Source organism: Triplophysa rosa, linkage group LG13 (genome assembly GCF_024868665.1).
Source record: "Triplophysa rosa linkage group LG13, Trosa_1v2, whole genome shotgun sequence".
Taxonomy (NCBI): Eukaryota; Metazoa; Chordata; class Actinopteri; order Cypriniformes; family Nemacheilidae; genus Triplophysa; species Triplophysa rosa.
The window spans coordinates 4,909,256-4,930,192 of record NC_079902.1 but is presented as its reverse complement, the minus strand read 5'-3'; the positions used below and the strand labels follow the sequence as shown (position 1 = coordinate 4,930,192).

At 40.1% G+C, this 20,937-nt stretch overlaps 1 protein-coding gene across 1 annotated transcript; it reads right to left on the bottom strand.

The window, feature by feature from the left end:
* Positions 1-19,033: 19,033 nt before the first annotated feature.
* Positions 19,034-20,038, bottom strand: LOC130564268 (uncharacterized; the record flags this gene model as incomplete). Its single annotated transcript, XM_057350231.1, has 1 exon — positions 19,034-20,038. A coding segment is annotated over one exon (1,005 nt), but the record flags the coding sequence as incomplete, so codon positions are not given.
* Between the last annotated feature and the right edge of the window lie 899 nt (positions 20,039-20,937).

Sequence of the window (20,937 nt, the reverse complement as noted above, 5' to 3'; positions counted from 1 at the left end):
ACCTATCTCCCCTGCTTTACACCGGACACTCCTTCAGGATTGGGGCAGCCACTACCGCAGCTGAATGTGGGGTTTCAACGGCAGCTATCAAGTTAATGGGTAGATGGGCTTCCTCAGCATTCGAATCATACATAAGACCCGACTCCAAAATCATCCTCGACGCTCAGCAAGCTCTATCAAGTACCAATCAAGGTATTTCTTTTTCATGCATATACTGGTGGTGGTGTCTCGCTTCTCATTTAATACTCTTCGATCACGTTCTTAAATAAGGCCTATTAATGTCACGAAACGGAAGGACAGAACCCAAATGCAGGCAGGTGAAGGGTTAACACAGATCTTAAATGAACAGAAACAAAAACCCACGATGGGGAGAACAGTACAAAACAAAACGAATAATCAAACAGAAATACCTCCCGCAAGGGGAACAAGACAAACGGGGTCAATACTCCAAATAATAAGTCCAACGCAAAAGGGAAAGTCCACAGGAACGTAGAATCCACAAGACAACAGGGTAATCCACAGACAAATAGCGTAACAACCATAGAACAAAATCGCACAGGACAGAGAACAAAGGGACATTAAGAAGGGAACAATAACGAGGGATAATTACAAAAGGGACATGACGGCAGGTGACAGAGATCACACACAACGGGCATGATTACGGGAGTCAGGAGGGCGGGGCTGAACGACATGACAGGAGAACACGCAGCACAAAGTGACAACAATGGCCACGTGTCTTCCACACATAACAAAACAAGTACAAAAGACATGGCACCGTCACAACTCTGTCCACAGACCAGAAACCTCATGATAGGAAAGACAGAGTTGTGACAATTAAGGCCTCAGTCTCTGTCGCGGCCTATCGAGGCATTCGTCTCAATGTCACAGCCTATCGAGGCCCCGTCTCAATGTTGTGGCCTATCGAGGCCCTGTCTCAATGTTGTGGCATATCGAGGCCCCCGTCTCAATGTTTTGGCCTATAGAGGCTTGTCCCTATGTCAAGGCCTATTGAGGCACTAGTAACCATACCACCCTTTATGACTTTCGCCCTCTCACAACCTCCCTCTTTTACACAATGAAGGTTCACTAGAGTATGACGACATTACAAAGTTTCACTCACGGTTCGGTGAATTTTACAATTGATGTCTTACTAACAATCTTATTCTTAATCTCGTTATTCAGGAACCTCAAGAAACTTCAACCGGTGGGTAGAATTTTCTTCCTTCAATTCTTTGGGGGTAGGCCCCGCTCCAGAGGCAAAGTCCTCTACAATTCTTAGGGGTTGGCTGCGCCCCTGCCTTCATCATCAGGCAGGAAGTGCAGGAATCCTTGACCATCTGGATGCAAGCTATGGATTCAATTCAATTCAATTTTATTTATATAGCACTTTTCACAATGTGCATTGTTCCAAAGCAGCTTTACAGGAGAAAATAAGAAAGATTGAATTGAATTGATGGGGCCTACGCCAAAGAACTATATACTTTACCAGTTTCGACATTGTCGCTGACCAGTTGTCTAAATAAATGTTCATTGTCACATAATCTTGCCTCCCGAGTCTTTCTGGTAGAACTAGTAGTGAAAGTATTATCTGATTGCTTTTAATTCAATTCAATTCAATTCAATTTATCTATATAGCGCTTTTCACAATGTGCTTTGTTCCAAAGCAGCTTTACAGGAGCAAATAAGAAAAACAGAAAAACACAGAAAGGTAAAACACAGCACAGTGCATGGTGTTTATAGACCAAGCAAGATCATTCTAATAAATAATATCTAATAAATAAATAATCGTCAATCTAATCAATCTAATAAAAAAAAAAACAGGCTCACCCGGGAGGGCCAGATCTCTTCTGACGTGTCATAGCTGCACTCAGTGGCCCCGACCAAAAGCCACCGAGCAAACGTCCACGAAGAACAGGGAGAGCCCACCAGCCGCGACCCAGGAAGCCCTCCCGCCGAAACCATGCAGGTCCAACCAGATCCCATTCCGCGATCGACACCAGACAACAGAGGAACAACCAGGGAAACATAGTAATGGCATAATGTAACTTTATTCCTCTGTTGTCCGACATCGACCACAAAACAAGACCAAACCAGACCCACACAGCCCCAACAAATGAAACCCCCAAACCACAACCAACAAGATATAGTCTCGCAGGACTGGAACTTATCGCTGCTTTCTTTGGCCAAGGCCCGTCCAAGAGACCATATGACTGACAGGTAAAGCAACCAATCACGTTTCGTTTTGCGCCCGCGTCCTGTTTAGAGGCGTGGAAAGTCCCCGCAGTAACAGACCGGTGAACATTCACGAACATGTCAAAAGTTAACAGCAACAAAATTATTCTAAGTTTATGCTGTGAAAGATATCAGACGACGACTTCGAACATACTGAAATGTTTCCAGAAAAGTGTGCCTTATGCATCAGACGTTGAGCCAACGGTCCATGGGCGTCTGAGAATAGGTCTAATATTGCTTAAATTGAATAAAATATTTACTGTCAGATGGGCTGTATTTTGCAGGGACGTGAATGACCAGCTTTTGTTTTCTTCTTTGTATGGATAAGCCTTCAGAATGAGTTGCAATGAGAATATATCCTCAGTGAAAGATGTATCAAAGCTGAAACATTTTTTCACCCATATATTTATTGGACAGAATTGTATTGGTTTGCACTGAGCTTTAAAAATAGGCTAATTTAAAAAGTGCACCACATGAACTGTGTTAAAGAGACTTTCCTATTATTTATGAGTGAAATGGAGGTGCTTATTTCTCAATAAAACGCAAGAAACCTTCAGATCATTTTGTTCCGTTTTGAATTATGAAGTGAAACCGAGCTGCCATAACGTCGTTATTATCTAACCATCAAAACACTTGCATGCGAACCTAATATATATTGTGACTGTGGCCTCCATTTAGAACTTGGTTAATATCGACATTTGTTTTAACTCTGCGACACCCTTGCAACTGCTGGAGTTATTGACTGGTGAGCGTTCTGAATTGTTGCCAAAAGAGCTCATTCAGGGACCCCATGCTTGCTCTTCATGCTGGGGAAACTGAGAGCCACATTAAACCATCCGAGAAGTATGTTACCCTCTAACCCTCTTTATGGTTAAATCAAGCTGCAACCTATTGAGCTCATTCCAAAAACTGCAACTTCCATTAACCTCTGACTGGACTGTTAAAATTATTTGCATAGCTCATAGCAGTGCAGAATCTGACATTACATTACCGACAGTCTCATAACTGACATACATTGAGGAAAAGAGTGAGCTATAGAGTAGAGATGTTATATTTGAGCTAGTTTCTTCATTATTACAACAAGGCGTTCTGAGGAGCAGGCCAGTTTATTTCAATTGAGGTGGCCTCTTATTCAAAGGACCTGAGCCATGCAGTGTGTAATGAGGTTCTGGAATCAATGGTCCGTTTGGTTTCCCACACATTTGCGAGAAAAGTCTTTCCTTGTTTGAAAGACTGTCCTTGAAAGAGGGAATCCACTTGAAAACGCCCTTTAAAATAGAGGAATGTTCACGTTCACGTTTCTATGCCATGAATTAAATCCAATTTCTAGGCAGGAAGGATGTGGATGAATGGTCATATCATACTGGATGTTTATGGGGCAAAGCGGACGGTAGTAAAATGTAAGTTGTTTTGTCCCAAAAATCCATTCATCATGTTGAACTATGAAGAAACTCAGCCTCTGGAGTTTTTGACAGGTTTAGTTGCCCTATTCAAACAGGCAAAATCACAAGCACAGCATATTACATTCAGTTAAACATACACTAGTGAACACAATACTGCATTGAAATTACTCAAGCTATTTCAACAGAACATCAGCGCTCAAGCTTGTGCATGTACTAGAAAAGACTATAAAACATGAACACTATTTGAACCCTAACATAAATATGAAATAGTTACTACTCACACATACTTGTACACAGGAGAGGCTTGAGTCTGAGCATTACACCTGGAAATTGAATCTGAATGTTCATGTCTCAATATTTGGCTCTGAATCTGAATGTTCATGTCTTGAAATTGGGCTCTGTTCTGGTGAATTACTGGCAAGCATCACCAAGCATTTGTTCAAGATGAATTTGGCTACAGGCCACTACTTTACCAAAGTGAATAAAGACTTTGACAGACAATTTAAAATGACTGTGTAAAGGCACGTCATTTTTTGTTTTAGTGTAATTACGGTTAAGAGCATATAAATATAATAATACTGGTCACTTGTTTTATTCATTTGTTGGCCCGTATTCTGTACTAGGGAGAGTGCCGTGCAAAAGCAGCCATGCGTTTAACCAGCCTGATCTCATTGTTTATACGTAGGTATTTATACGCAAAGTTTACAAGCACAAAACGTAAATGTTTGTGCATTTTTATTGATGCTGAAACGTTGAAATTGGACGTATTACAACATATAAAACGTAAAATTACTACGTTTTTTTTTTTTAACCAAAAAACGTAAAAAATTTTACAAAGCTTGTATCTCATTAAGATATTTGTATCCGTGGGTTTCAACAATTGTATCGATAAGCGATTTACATTTGTAGACCCCTTAACCTACCCCCAAACCTAAACCTACCCATTTTATAGCGAAGATAAAAAGATATAAAATCTAATAGCTCGAAATATGCAGGCAAATTACCATTTTAGTACCAATATAGTATTACAAATATATTTTATTGTCGCAAAATCCAACTCCTACCTCTAAGCCTATCCATAAATTTCTTAAAAATATGTACAGTATAAAGAGAAACATCACAGACAGATAAGTGCAATCACAAAAATGTATTTATTTCAAAAATACCAAAAGTCCAAATGACGATGCGTTGCAGTCACAGTCCTCTCTGGTGGAATACAACAGTTTTGTGCGAGAAACAGAGCAGAATTTAAGTTGCTAATCGCTGAAAATATCCAGAATATTATCCCTATCCACTCCATGAAAGCGCGCATTTCCCCTACAAACACACCTCGGCAAACAAACACGGCATGTCGCAATCTGTGACGAAGCAGGCGAGAGCCAATGAGCATTCGAGTTTCCTACAGTAAAACCTGTCGTAAAGCTACGTGATGGCGCCTGCGGCAACTTTTGAATTTGTGACGAGCGCGTTAGCGCCGGTGCTGCTGCTAACGGTGGCTGCTACTCATGATGGAGATGAAGATCGCCAAATAATAGCTTGGATTTGGCTCTGTTCCTCGCAGTCATATGGATTCTGAAGATAGTACATGTGATGAATAAAATTGATTCCTTTTGTAATTATTTTGGGTTTTTTGTGTATTTCATGGTTCTATTGTCAGTCACAGCATGTTGGAAAAAATGCCTTTGTGTCCCATGGCAAACAAAGCAAAATTACATGATAAGTAACGGTTAAACGATTGCAGAAGTCTTGTTTCTTGTAAACGAGTTGGCCGCAGAAATCACACAGAACCGAAATAATTTCATAATAAGTAAACGAGTAAACCCTAATAAATGCAATTGGAAACATAATGTCATTGATGTGACAAATAAATAAAATAAAATATAATAAAATAAATGTTAATGCCGCGATTAAGATTTTAAGGATTCATTTGTAAGTCTGTAAAGTTGTTCATATGTAAATAATTAACGTTTTATGTGTTGTCAATATGTTAGTATTATGCGTTTAGATGCTGTAAATACGTCAGTAAATATACGTTTTATAGAACCACATTTTACACAAAATACTTACGAATTCTCATGAGATTACGTTTAACAATAATTCCAGCTTGGAACATTGGTGGCAGAGACCTATTTAAACCACACATAAAGTGTTGATTGAATTTCTACTGTATTCTCAAAACTTTCATATAATTTATATACTAATGTGCCATTACAACTCATCCACCAATGTCATGCTTCCTGACTGTGCAACCTCCAAATAGTTGTATTTTATTAAGTTTGAGGGAGTTTTTGTTTAGATCCCTCTTTACTTCACTGTATTATGTCACACAACACAAATAAGACATACTGTATATTGATGGGAATATTAAAGAGCTGTTTAGGATATTTTAATCAGGTTTCAATTAGTTAATCCTATTAAAAATATATCTCAGACATTAAAAAGAGTTCACAAGCTTATATTTGTAAGCTTCCTTTGATCAGCACCTGAGGGACGGCATGTATACTGAACACTCTGAGAAAAGTTGTGATGTTTAACATTCACTACACTGCCAAAGGATCACACAAACATCACACCAATATTGACAATTTGACATAATCTGAAAGGTAAATACATTAATGTATGAATGGATTTAGATACAAATGTATCTAATGTTGTGTTCTCACCAAACGCGAATTAAGCGTTTGGCGCGAGTAAATTACAACGCAAGTCAACGCAAAGACGCGCATAGACGCGAACTCGTGGCAGGCGGTGCGAATGACGCGAATTGGGCTGCGCGATTGCGGCGAATCGAGCAGCATGTTTGAGGTGTTCTTCCGCGCAAGTTGAACATTTTCAAATCGAGCTATGAATTCGCACAAAGAGTTTTCACGTCACTCACGCGAAAATAAAATCAAATAATTTTATAATATAGAGCGTGGAACGCGATTGCTCGCGTTTGGTGTGAACACAGTATAAGAATACATAACTGAAAGTGTGAATATTCATGGATTCAATTAGTTAATTCAATCCGTAAGAATAATCATGTTTAAATCATCACAGTTTAACGCTGTATGCATTTAGGTAATCTGACAGCATAGGGCTGCAGGGATGTTCTCACATCCAGACATCAGTGAGGTCATGCGAGGGTCATCATTGACCCTAAAGGTGTTCATTGGGGTGCAGGCTTTGTACAGGCCTGTCAAGTTCTTCCACACCAGACTCAGTAAACCATGTCTATATGGAGCTCACTGTGTGCACAGGGGGGATGTCATGCTGGCAGAGAAAAGGCCTCTTTTAACTAAAAATCTCTAAGCAGATCCCAGAGGACGATTTTATTGCTCAGAGGTTACTCTTTCATGGGTCAGGAGAATCCTCTCCTGAATAGAATATAGAAGCCTAAAATAATCATCAGTTAAGTGTCAACACCCCATTGTTTCTTGTATAATAATACAATTATAAACTTTTGATTTAATACTTTATACTAGTAACCCTAACTTGGTTTGAAACATTAGGCTATCTCAGATCTCTTTAAAAGCTGTGAAACACTCTAATTATAATATATCTCAGTAGAAAGTTTGTGTTCGATTTTCTTCTTAATATTGTAGAAATGTATGTAAGAGAGATAGATAGACAGACACATCAATTAGAATAAGATGTAGCTATTTTGTCACTGAGAGAGGCTTTGCAACAGATTGAATTACCTTGGAGATTATTGCTGAACATCACATTATTGTTTCTTTCTCTTATTTTTTGTTCTCTAACACAAACATCTGACAGACTGTAAAACATTTAATGAAATGAATTAGTTTTGTATATAATAATTTAATTAGTACTGTCTTGAACATTATTTAAAGAGTACATTCCTCGAGATCATAAAAAATACATTTCATGAAGTGTTTAATTTTGCCATGTTTGAATGTAAGCAATCTGCCAAGTTGTAAATCCGAAGGTGAACGAATAACAAAGTTATTAGCTTATAAAAAAGGTAATCGACTCTGAATCACGCGAACAAGCCATGACCTGTCCGAATCTTTAACCACAATGTACCTACGTCACTAGAAAAATCCCCGCCTACTGACTGCGAAAACTTAACTCGCTCAAGCTTGTGCATGTACTAGAAAAGACTATAAAACATGAACACTATTTGAACCCTAACATAAATATGAAATAGTTACTACTCACACATACTTGTACACAGGAGAGGCTTGAGTCTGAGCATTACACCTGGAAATTGAATCTGAATGTTCATGTCTCAATATTTGGCTCTGAATCTGAATGTTCATGTCTTGAAATTGGGCTCTGTTCTGGTGAATTACTGGCAAGCATCACCAAGCATTTGTTCAAGATGAATTTGGCTACAGGCCACTACTTTACCAAAGTGAATAAAGACTTTGACAGACAATTTAAAATGACTGTGTAAAGGCACGTCATTTTTTGTTTTAGTGTAATTACGGTTAAGAGCATATAAATATAATAATACTGGTCACTTGTTTTATTCATTTGTTGGCCCGTATTCTGTACTAGGGAGAGTGCCGTGCAAAAGCAGCCATGCGTTTAACCAGCCTGATCTCATTGTTTATACGTAGGTATTTATACGCAAAGTTTACAAGCACAAAACGTAAATGTTTGTGCATTTTTATTGATGCTGAAACGTTGAAATTGGACGTATTACAACATATAAAACGTAAAATTACTACGTTTTTTTTTTTTAACCAAAAAACGTAAAAAATTTTACAAAGCTTGTATCTCATTAAGATATTTGTATCCGTGGGTTTCAACAATTGTATCGATAAGCGATTTACATTTGTAGACCCCTTAACCTACCCCCAAACCTAAACCTACCCATTTTATAGCGAAGATAAAAAGATATAAAATCTAATAGCTCGAAATATGCAGGCAAATTACCATTTTAGTACCAATATAGTATTACAAATATATTTTATTGTCGCAAAATCCAACTCCTACCTCTAAGCCTATCCATAAATTTCTTAAAAATATGTACAGTATAAAGAGAAACATCACAGACAGATAAGTGCAATCACAAAAATGTATTTATTTCAAAAATACCAAAAGTCCAAATGACGATGCGTTGCAGTCACAGTCCTCTCTGGTGGAATACAACAGTTTTGTGCGAGAAACAGAGCAGAATTTAAGTTGCTAATCGCTGAAAATATCCAGAATATTATCCCTATCCACTCCATGAAAGCGCGCATTTCCCCTACAAACACACCTCGGCAAACAAACACGGCATGTCGCAATCTGTGACGAAGCAGGCGAGAGCCAATGAGCATTCGAGTTTCCTACAGTAAAACCTGTCGTAAAGCTACGTGATGGCGCCTGCGGCAACTTTTGAATTTGTGACGAGCGCGTTAGCGCCGGTGCTGCTGCTAACGGTGGCTGCTGCTCATGATGGAGATGAAGATCGCCAAATAATAGCTTGGATTTGGCTCTGTTCCTCGCAGTCGTATGGATTCCTTGACCATCTGGATGCAAGCTATGGATTCAATTCAATTCAATTTTATTTATATAGCACTTTTCACAATGTGCATTGTTCCAAAGCAGCTTTACAGGAGAAAATAAGAAAGATTGAATTGAATTGATGGGGCCTACGCCAAAGAACTATATACTTTACCAGTTTCGACATTGTCGCTGACCAGTTGTCTAAATAAATGTTCATTGTCACATAATCTTGCCTCCCGAGTCTTTCTGGTAGAACTAGTAGTGAAAGTATTATCTGATTGCTTTTAATTCAATTCAATTCAATTCAATTTATCTATATAGCGCTTTTCACAATGTGCTTTGTTCCAAAGCAGCTTTACAGGAGCAAATAAGAAAAACAGAAAAACACAGAAAGGTAAAACACAGCACAGTGCATGGTGTTTATAGACCAAGCAAGATCATTCTAATAAATAATATCTAATAAATAAATAATCGTCAATCTAATCAATCTAATAAAAAAAAAAACAGGCTCACCCGGGAGGGCCAGATCTCTTCTGACGTGTCATAGCTGCACTCAGTGGCCCCGACCAAAAGCCACCGAGCAAACGTCCACGAAGAACAGGGAGAGCCCACCAGCCGCGACCCAGGAAGCCCTCCCGCCGAAACCATGCAGGTCCAACCAGATCCCATTCCGCGATCGACACCAGACAACAGAGGAACAACCAGGGAAACATAGTAATGGCATAATGTAACTTTATTCCTCTGTTGTCCGACATCGACCACAAAACAAGACCAAACCAGACCCACACAGCCCCAACAAATGAAACCCCCAAACCACAACCAACAAGATATAGTCTCGCAGGACTGGAACTTATCGCTGCTTTCTTTGGCCAAGGCCCGTCCAAGAGACCATATGACTGACAGGTAAAGCAACCAATCACGTTTCGTTTTGCGCCCGCGTCCTGTTTAGAGGCGTGGAAAGTCCCCGCAGTAACAGACCGGTGAACATTCACGAACATGTCAAAAGTTAACAGCAACAAAATTATTCTAAGTTTATGCTGTGAAAGATATCAGACGACGACTTCGAACATACTGAAATGTTTCCAGAAAAGTGTGCCTTATGCATCAGACGTTGAGCCAACGGTCCATGGGCGTCTGAGAATAGGTCTAATATTGCTTAAATTGAATAAAATATTTACTGTCAGATGGGCTGTATTTTGCAGGGACGTGAATGACCAGCTTTTGTTTTCTTCTTTGTATGGATAAGCCTTCAGAATGAGTTGCAATGAGAATATATCCTCAGTGAAAGATGTATCAAAGCTGAAACATTTTTTCACCCATATATTTATTGGACAGAATTGTATTGGTTTGCACTGAGCTTTAAAAATAGGCTAATTTAAAAAGTGCACCACATGAACTGTGTTAAAGAGACTTTCCTATTATTTATGAGTGAAATGGAGGTGCTTATTTCTCAATAAAACGCAAGAAACCTTCAGATCATTTTGTTCCGTTTTGAATTATGAAGTGAAACCGAGCTGCCATAACGTCGTTATTATCTAACCATCAAAACACTTGCATGCGAACCTAATATATATTGTGACTGTGGCCTCCATTTAGAACTTGGTTAATATCGACATTTGTTTTAACTCTGCGACACCCTTGCAACTGCTGGAGTTATTGACTGGTGAGCGTTCTGAATTGTTGCCAAAAGAGCTCATTCAGGGACCCCATGCTTGCTCTTCATGCTGGGGAAACTGAGAGCCACATTAAACCATCCGAGAAGTATGTTACCCTCTAACCCTCTTTATGGTTAAATCAAGCTGCAACCTATTGAGCTCATTCCAAAAACTGCAACTTCCATTAACCTCTGACTGGACTGTTAAAATTATTTGCATAGCTCATAGCAGTGCAGAATCTGACATTACATTACCGACAGTCTCATAACTGACATACATTGAGGAAAAGAGTGAGCTATAGAGTAGAGATGTTATATTTGAGCTAGTTTCTTCATTATTACAACAAGGCGTTCTGAGGAGCAGGCCAGTTTATTTCAATTGAGGTGGCCTCTTATTCAAAGGACCTGAGCCATGCAGTGTGTAATGAGGTTCTGGAATCAATGGTCCGTTTGGTTTCCCACACATTTGCGAGAAAAGTCTTTCCTTGTTTGAAAGACTGTCCTTGAAAGAGGGAATCCACTTGAAAACGCCCTTTAAAATAGAGGAATGTTCACGTTCACGTTTCTATGCCATGAATTAAATCCAATTTCTAGGCAGGAAGGATGTGGATGAATGGTCATATCATACTGGATGTTTATGGGGCAAAGCGGACGGTAGTAAAATGTAAGTTGTTTTGTCCCAAAAATCCATTCATCATGTTGAACTATGAAGAAACTCAGCCTCTGGAGTTTTTGACAGGTTTAGTTGCCCTATTCAAACAGGCAAAATCACAAGCACAGCATATTACATTCAGTTAAACATACACTAGTGAACACAATACTGCATTGAAATTACTCAAGCTATTTCAACAGAACATCAGCGCTCAAGCTTGTGCATGTACTAGAAAAGACTATAAAACATGAACACTATTTGAACCCTAACATAAATATGAAATAGTTACTACTCACACATACTTGTACACAGGAGAGGCTTGAGTCTGAGCATTACACCTGGAAATTGAATCTGAATGTTCATGTCTCAATATTTGGCTCTGAATCTGAATGTTCATGTCTTGAAATTGGGCTCTGTTCTGGTGAATTACTGGCAAGCATCACCAAGCATTTGTTCAAGATGAATTTGGCTACAGGCCACTACTTTACCAAAGTGAATAAAGACTTTGACAGACAATTTAAAATGACTGTGTAAAGGCACGTCATTTTTTGTTTTAGTGTAATTACGGTTAAGAGCATATAAATATAATAATACTGGTCACTTGTTTTATTCATTTGTTGGCCCGTATTCTGTACTAGGGAGAGTGCCGTGCAAAAGCAGCCATGCGTTTAACCAGCCTGATCTCATTGTTTATACGTAGGTATTTATACGCAAAGTTTACAAGCACAAAACGTAAATGTTTGTGCATTTTTATTGATGCTGAAACGTTGAAATTGGACGTATTACAACATATAAAACGTAAAATTACTACGTTTTTTTTTTTTAACCAAAAAACGTAAAAAATTTTACAAAGCTTGTATCTCATTAAGATATTTGTATCCGTGGGTTTCAACAATTGTATCGATAAGCGATTTACATTTGTAGACCCCTTAACCTACCCCCAAACCTAAACCTACCCATTTTATAGCGAAGATAAAAAGATATAAAATCTAATAGCTCGAAATATGCAGGCAAATTACCATTTTAGTACCAATATAGTATTACAAATATATTTTATTGTCGCAAAATCCAACTCCTACCTCTAAGCCTATCCATAAATTTCTTAAAAATATGTACAGTATAAAGAGAAACATCACAGACAGATAAGTGCAATCACAAAAATGTATTTATTTCAAAAATACCAAAAGTCCAAATGACGATGCGTTGCAGTCACAGTCCTCTCTGGTGGAATACAACAGTTTTGTGCGAGAAACAGAGCAGAATTTAAGTTGCTAATCGCTGAAAATATCCAGAATATTATCCCTATCCACTCCATGAAAGCGCGCATTTCCCCTACAAACACACCTCGGCAAACAAACACGGCATGTCGCAATCTGTGACGAAGCAGGCGAGAGCCAATGAGCATTCGAGTTTCCTACAGTAAAACCTGTCGTAAAGCTACGTGATGGCGCCTGCGGCAACTTTTGAATTTGTGACGAGCGCGTTAGCGCCGGTGCTGCTGCTAACGGTGGCTGCTACTCATGATGGAGATGAAGATCGCCAAATAATAGCTTGGATTTGGCTCTGTTCCTCGCAGTCATATGGATTCTGAAGATAGTACATGTGATGAATAAAATTGATTCCTTTTGTAATTATTTTGGGTTTTTTGTGTATTTCATGGTTCTATTGTCAGTCACAGCATGTTGGAAAAAATGCCTTTGTGTCCCATGGCAAACAAAGCAAAATTACATGATAAGTAACGGTTAAACGATTGCAGAAGTCTTGTTTCTTGTAAACGAGTTGGCCGCAGAAATCACACAGAACCGAAATAATTTCATAATAAGTAAACGAGTAAACCCTAATAAATGCAATTGGAAACATAATGTCATTGATGTGACAAATAAATAAAATATAATAAAATAAATGTTAATGCCGCGATTAAGATTTTAAGGATTCATTTGTAAGTCTGTAAAGTTGTTCATATGTAAATAATTAACGTTTTATGTGTTGTCAATATGTTAGTATTATGCGTTTAGATGCTGTAAATACGTCAGTAAATATACGTTTTATAGAACCACATTTTACACAAAATACTTACGAATTCTCATGAGATTACGTTTAACAATAATTCCAGCTTGGAACATTGGTGGCAGAGACCTATTTAAACCACACATAAAGTGTTGATTGAATTTCTACTGTATTCTCAAAACTTTCATATAATTTATATACTAATGTGCCATTACAACTCATCCACCAATGTCATGCTTCCTGACTGTGCAACCTCCAAATAGTTGTATTTTATTAAGTTTGAGGGAGTTTTTGTTTAGATCCCTCTTTACTTCACTGTATTATGTCACACAACACAAATAAGACATACTGTATATTGATGGGAATATTAAAGAGCTGTTTAGGATATTTTAATCAGGTTTCAATTAGTTAATCCTATTAAAAATATATCTCAGACATTAAAAAGAGTTCACAAGCTTATATTTGTAAGCTTCCTTTGATCAGCACCTGAGGGACGGCATGTATACTGAACACTCTGAGAAAAGTTGTGATGTTTAACATTCACTACACTGCCAAAGGATCACACAAACATCACACCAATATTGACAATTTGACATAATCTGAAAGGTAAATAAATTAATGTATGAATGGATTTAGATACAAATGTATCTAATGTTGTGTTCTCACCAAACGCGAATTAAGCGTTTGGCGCGAGTAAATTACAACGCAAGTCAACGCAAAGACGCGCATAGACGCGAACTCGTGGCAGGCGGTGCGAATGACGCGAATTGGGCTGCGCGATTGCGGCGAATCGAGCAGCATGTTTGAGGTGTTCTTCCGCGCAAGTTGAACATTTTCAAATCGAGCTATGAATTCGCACAAAGAGTTTTCACGTCACTCACGCGAAAATAAAATCAAATAATTTTATAATATAGAGCGTGGAACGCGATTGCTCGCGTTTGGTGTGAACACAGTATAAGAATACATAACTGAAAGTGTGAATATTCATGGATTCAATTAGTTAATTCAATCCGTAAGAATAATCATGTTTAAATCATCACAGTTTAACGCTGTATGCATTTAGGTAATCTGACAGCATAGGGCTGCAGGGATGTTCTCACATCCAGACATCAGTGAGGTCATGCGAGGGTCATCATTGACCCTAAAGGTGTTCATTGGGGTGCAGGCTTTGTACAGGCCTGTCAAGTTCTTCCACACCAGACTCAGTAAACCATGTCTATATGGAGCTCACTGTGTGCACAGGGGGGATGTCATGCTGGCAGAGAAAAGGCCTCTTTTAACTAAAAATCTCTAAGCAGATCCCAGAGGACGATTTTATTGCTCAGAGGTTACTCTTTCATGGGTCAGGAGAATCCTCTCCTGAATAGAATATAGAAGCCTAAAATAATCATCAGTTAAGTGTCAACACCCCATTGTTTCTTGTATAATAATACAATTATAAACTTTTGATTTAATACTTTATACTAGTAACCCTAACTTGGTTTGAAACATTAGGCTATCTCAGATCTCTTTAAAAGCTGTGAAACACTCTAATTATAATATATCTCAGTAGAAAGTTTGTGTTCGATTTTCTTCTTAATATTGTAGAAATGTATGTAAGAGAGATAGATAGACAGACACATCAATTAGAATAAGATGTAGCTATTTTGTCACTGAGAGAGGCTTTGCAACAGATTGAATTACCTTGGAGATTATTGCTGAACATCACATTATTGTTTCTTTCTCTTATTTTTTGTTCTCTAACACAAACATCTGACAGACTGTAAAACATTTAATGAAATGAATTAGTTTTGTATATAATAATTTAATTAGTACTGTCTTGAACATTATTTAAAGAGTACATTCCTCGAGATCATAAAAAATACATTTCATGAAGTGTTTAATTTTGCCATGTTTGAATGTAAGCAATCTGCCAAGTTGTAAATCCAAAGGTGAACGAATAACAAAGTTATTAGCTTATAAAAAAGGTAATCGACTCTGAATCACGCGAAAAAGCCATGACCTGTCCGAATCTTTAACCACAATGTACCTACGTCACTAGAAAAATCCCCGCCTACTGACTGCGAAAACTTAACTCTCTCCTCCCCAAACACTGTACTAGCTCGTTCGTGACGTGTGCATCATGTCTAAGAGAAGCTGTGTTCTATGTAGTGAAACTAAGTCAGTCTTATTTTCACTACCAAAGGAAGAACTTCTGAGGAAAAAATGGTTACTATTTATTTTTCAAACGACACCAAAGGAGTATAAACCGAACGTTTTACTTTGCGCGCGTCATTTTACCGAAGATTGCTTCATCAATCTTGGCGCCTTTACTGCAGGATACATTAAACGTCTTTCCTTAAAAGATGTTGCAATACCAACTTTAATTGGACCTGTAAGCTCCACCGAATCACAACCTGTAAGTGTGACTCTTTATTTTTGTCTTTACTTAAAATTAAATTTGTGTGACGTTATCTCATGTCTGTGTTTAGCTAACGTTACAGTTATTTTTGGGGTTGTTACTGTTTGTTTACCTAACGTTAGCTATAAACTCGTTGCGCTAATGTAAGTGTTCAACCATATTAAATCGCAAAGTCTTTATTTCAAGAACTGCGTGGTGTACTATAGTTATAATAACATCTGAAGATACGAACACCGTACACTGTATGCCGTGATAACTAACTGTTACAAGAGAAGTGTCTAAAACAGTCCTTTTTCTTACTGGCATCTGTATAAGGATTAAAGAATGATTCGTCAGACTCGGGCTCGAACTGGTAAGGTAAAATCGACGCCATCTCTCTCTATACACTGTTAATATCCAACCACCTGCAAACCGTAATACAGCAGTAATGATAGGCGGTCCATTTGCGACACATGCTGAACGCGTTTGACCAATCAGAGCAGACTAGACCATTTGACCAATCACAGCAGACTAGACCATCTGACCAATCACAGCAGACTACACTATCTGACCAATAAAGGCGGAGATTACACAGATGAATCGCGGAACGAATCATTTGAGAGTCAATCAAGAAGTAAGGTAATAAAAACTGCTTATTATTACGAAATAATAGTATTTTTACATCATGTATGTACATAAACTTGTTGTCGGACACTCCATAAACCAAAATAAGCCCTTAAAAATATTGAGGAATGTACTCTTTAAAGAGAGTTTTTGCATTGAATTAAAAGCATAATAGAGTAAAAGCACAAGATTCATGGACTTTATTTTGGTTTTGCATGTGACTATAACGTTTTGGCGTTCTAGCATGAGCAAAATCAGATTAAATGAGCTTCTTAGTTTATATTTCTTTTCATTATTTAAAAAAACTCAAAGAAGTCAAAAGGATCTCCATGCCTCAAGTACTGCTGTTTGAAACGTATCATATTTACAGTAATACACATACAATGCAATTTTCTTGGGCAAGGCATTATGTGTTTGAGTAAACCGTCTAAATACCTTTTTGGTTTTTCATATTAGGGTACTGTGCTTATATGCATTTTTAGATGTTTTAGTACTAATGTAATACATGTGAGCAGGTTTTTCTATATAAACAGTTTATTTCTAATAATTTGCAAGTGTACTGCTTTACAAGATTATGATGGGAGATTAAACAATTTATAAAACTTTCAACAGGTGAGGTTAGCTAGTGATTGCCTCACACTAGTCCCATGGTAACACACATTATGTTTAAGTCAGAATTAAGGAGAAGCGATTAGTCAGCAGAAGTCTGCAGTAGTGCGTAAATCTGCTATTTACCCTGTTACCTTGTTTTACCGGTTGACTAGACTGTTGCCTGTTGTTAGTTAAGATTATTGGTGCTTGTTTATTTAATCTACTCGTTGACTGAGTGCTAAAGTGTTAACGTTTTTCTTCCGTTGAGTACTGTGTTGCTCAAATCACATTAAGTTGCCGTTAGCCGCTCGTTACGGCTAGACATTATAGTTTTGCACTTAAAAGCCCGGAGCTAGTTGATCGCTGTTTGATCCGTGGCCAATTCAAGTCGTCCAGGCTTTTGTTTTGCTAATCGAGAAGGCGTGTTCAGATGTATTCTGTTCGCACTTATCTCAACACATACTTAAGCGGTGATTCTGCGCTGGCGCGGTAAGAGTCAGCCCTCGTGTGCAGCCCTCCTCGTGTGAAGACCGATGAGTATAAAGACCTGCGACTCTACCTGCGTGACTCCATCGAGCAATGACACTGGCAAGGCACTTTAGTATATTTAACATACCTGTGGCGAGGGGGGCGTGGTTCAGCGAGGTCTGCAGCGAGAGAGGGAGCCAGAAGACGAGCGGTGTGTAAGTAGGTCAAGTGCACATCATGTACACCTGTGTTTCGTTCCAGTGATTGGAATGAGACACGGGTACATTTGCTTTCATTTAATTGTATACTAACATCATGTGTTTCCAGTTTATTCCTGTACTCCACCGCAGACAGTGCTCTCACCCAAGATGCAAGGCACAATGCGTTCACTCTCACGTATGTCCCATTCACACCTCCACTTCTGCACCTCTGTCTCTATCTGTGGGTCTCTGGAACTGTCAGTCAGCTGTAAACAACACTGACTTCATCCATGCTTTTACTAGCCAGTCTGAAATTCACATTCTAGGTCTTACTGAGACGTGGATTCGTCCTGAAGACTCAGCCACACCCGCTGCTCTCTTCACAAACTACTCCTTCTCTCACTCTCCCCTCCAAACGGGACGAGGAGGAGGCACATGTTTGCTTATCAACAATAATTGGAAATATTCCTCACTATCTTCTGTATTCATTTGAATACCACGCTGTTAATATCACTTCTCCCACTCAGCTCAGTGTTGTTGTAGTTTACCGCCCCACAGGTCCTCTTCACAACTTCATTGAAGAGTTAGATGTGCTGCTCTCATCATTCCCGGAGGATGGCGGCCCTCTTGTAGTCTTTGGGGACTTCAACATCCACCTAGAGAAACCCTATGCTTCTGACTTCCACACCCTCACCGCCTCGTTCGACCTCACTCGCCACAACCGGTACTCACAGATCAGGAAACAATAGGTTACTATCGTAACCCCGGTTCTCTGAAACATCGAGTGGAGAGATCCACCTATGGGAAGGGCATCCGTACCTGACCTCTGTAGAAGCATCCAATTGCACCAAGTCTGGCTAGACAGACAGGAGCACGAGCCCTATGCCAGGTGAGGACCCGCCCCCTCACCTAATGCATAAAGGCTACTGCACGCGCTACCTTTCCTCAGTGAGCATATTCGCTTCTCGTGCAGCAAGCGGGGCAAACTTGGTGGATCTCTCCACTCGATGTTTCAGAGAACCGGGGTTACGATAGTAACCTATTGTTCTCTATCATCATCTCGTTTCGAGATCCACCTATGGGAGAACTGGACAGCTCCCCGGTTGCCCAATACACTCAACAAAGGTCCGCAAGCCAGAAGACGGTCACCCGTGTGGGCGGTGCCATACACGTCACAAAAAAGCAACCCAGATATAAAGAGAGGGAGCTAGATAACAGCTTTACAGGTGACCTGCGATAGCATGCACACATAAGTGATGCTGGCAATGCACATAGGAAAAATGTGAGATGCCAAGCGAAAGCCGGTATGTGTAACAAGTGAGATGCTGGTGACGTAAGAGCGCATAGCCTGACCCACCAAGCTATAACCGGGGTTAAAGAAGGTTATGATGAACCCACCCCTAATACAGAATGAGCTACCGGGGTCCTGGTAACATCCAGCCGGTAGTATCTGACAAACGAATGAGGAGAAGTCCAACTAGCTGCGACACAGATGTCCTGTAGCGAAACTCCCCTGAACAGAGCCCACGAAGCAGCCATGCCTCTGTTAAAGTGAGCTCTGAGGCCCCCTGGGGGCTGCACTCCCATGGATTCATAAGCCATAGATATTGCTTCCACAAGCCAATGAGAGAGGCGTTGTTTGGAAATGGGATTCCCTGTGTGAGGGGGAGCCCAGGAAATGAAGAGCTGATCGCTCTTTCTAAAAGTCTTAGTCCTGTCCATATAAACCCGCAGGGCACGCACAGGACACAAAGCATGTAACCTCTCATCCTCTGCAGAGGAAAAAGGAGGTGGGCATGACAACTCTATCACCTCACACGTCACTGCTGGGAAGCATATAGGCATAAAGGCCGGGTTAGGCCTAAGAAAATCTCTATTTCCATCGAAATAAAATTTTGTGCATGAGGGATGAACAGAGAGTGCATGCAAAATACTGACAAGTTTAGCAGAGGTCAGAGTCAGAATCAATGCTGTTTTGAAAGACAGATGTTTCAGCGAAACCTCTCCCAAAGGTTCAAAGGGCCGACGAGACAGAGACTTTAGCACCATGGAGAGGTCCCACTCTGGCACAGTTTTAGCAGGCATGGGAAGAAAGTGCTGTGCACCCTTCATAAACCTGCGAAGGAGAGGGTGTTGCCTTACAGATGTGCCATCGAATCCGACATGGCAAGCAGCGATAGCAGCTAAATAGACCTTAATAGTGGAAAAGGATCTACCTTTATCTATTAAGTCCTGCAAAAAGCACAAAATATCAGCAACGGAGCACTGATATGATATCAACCTGCGCCCATCACACCATTCCTCAAACACGCGCCACTTACAGTCATACAGAGACCGTGTAGAAGCGGCTCTAACATTCTGAATAGTGGCGATAACATGAGCAGGAAGCCCAGAGAGCCACCCTGTCCGGTTGGGGGTGGTAAATTTCTCTGTTCGCCTGGGACAGGAGATCCATGCGTAATGGGAGGGGCCATGGCTAGGCATACAACAGATGAGAAATCTCCGCCATCCATGGTGCGTTGGGCCACCTGGGTGCTATCAGGATAAGAGACAAGTTCTCATCTCTCACCCTGGCCAGGGTAGGCAGTATCAGGCAGAGAGGAGGGAACACATAGAGCAGCACTCGTGGCCACGGGTGGGCCAGCGCGTCCACACCAAGAGGTGCGTCCTCGTCCCGTAGCGAGAAAAACATAGGACAATGGGCGTTTTCGTGCGAGGCGAAGAGATCTGCGGCCGCCTGGCCGTATCTCTGCCACAGAAGGCCCACTACCTGAGGGTGGAGACGCCAATCTCCATAGAGCAGATTCCCCCTCGATAGAAGGTCCACTCCCCTGTTCAGAACTCCCGGAACATGGGTGGCTCGTACGGACAGAAAATGTCGCCTGCTCCATACCAACAGCTTGTGAGCCAGAGCATGGAGCTTGGAGGAAGCCATGCCCCCTTGGCGATTTATATATGCTACTGCAGTGGTGTTGTCGCAGCGTATCAGCACATGATGTCCCTGCAGGCAGGGCAAAAAATGCCTCAGAGCCTTCCACACAGAGAGAAGCTCCAAATAGTTTATATGGGCTAAGTGAAGAGTGTTTGGCCACACACCATTCACTGTTCTGCCCTCTTGTGTGGCTCCCCATCCTGTTAAGGACGCATCTGTCGTAATCACTTTCCGAAACATGATCGCCCCTAGAGGAGTACCATGAGTGTAAAACTCTGTCTTCCTACAGTGGTGCAGCGCTGTTAAGCACGAGCCCGTCACTGTTACGGTGCAACTGAGATCGTGCAAGGGGCTG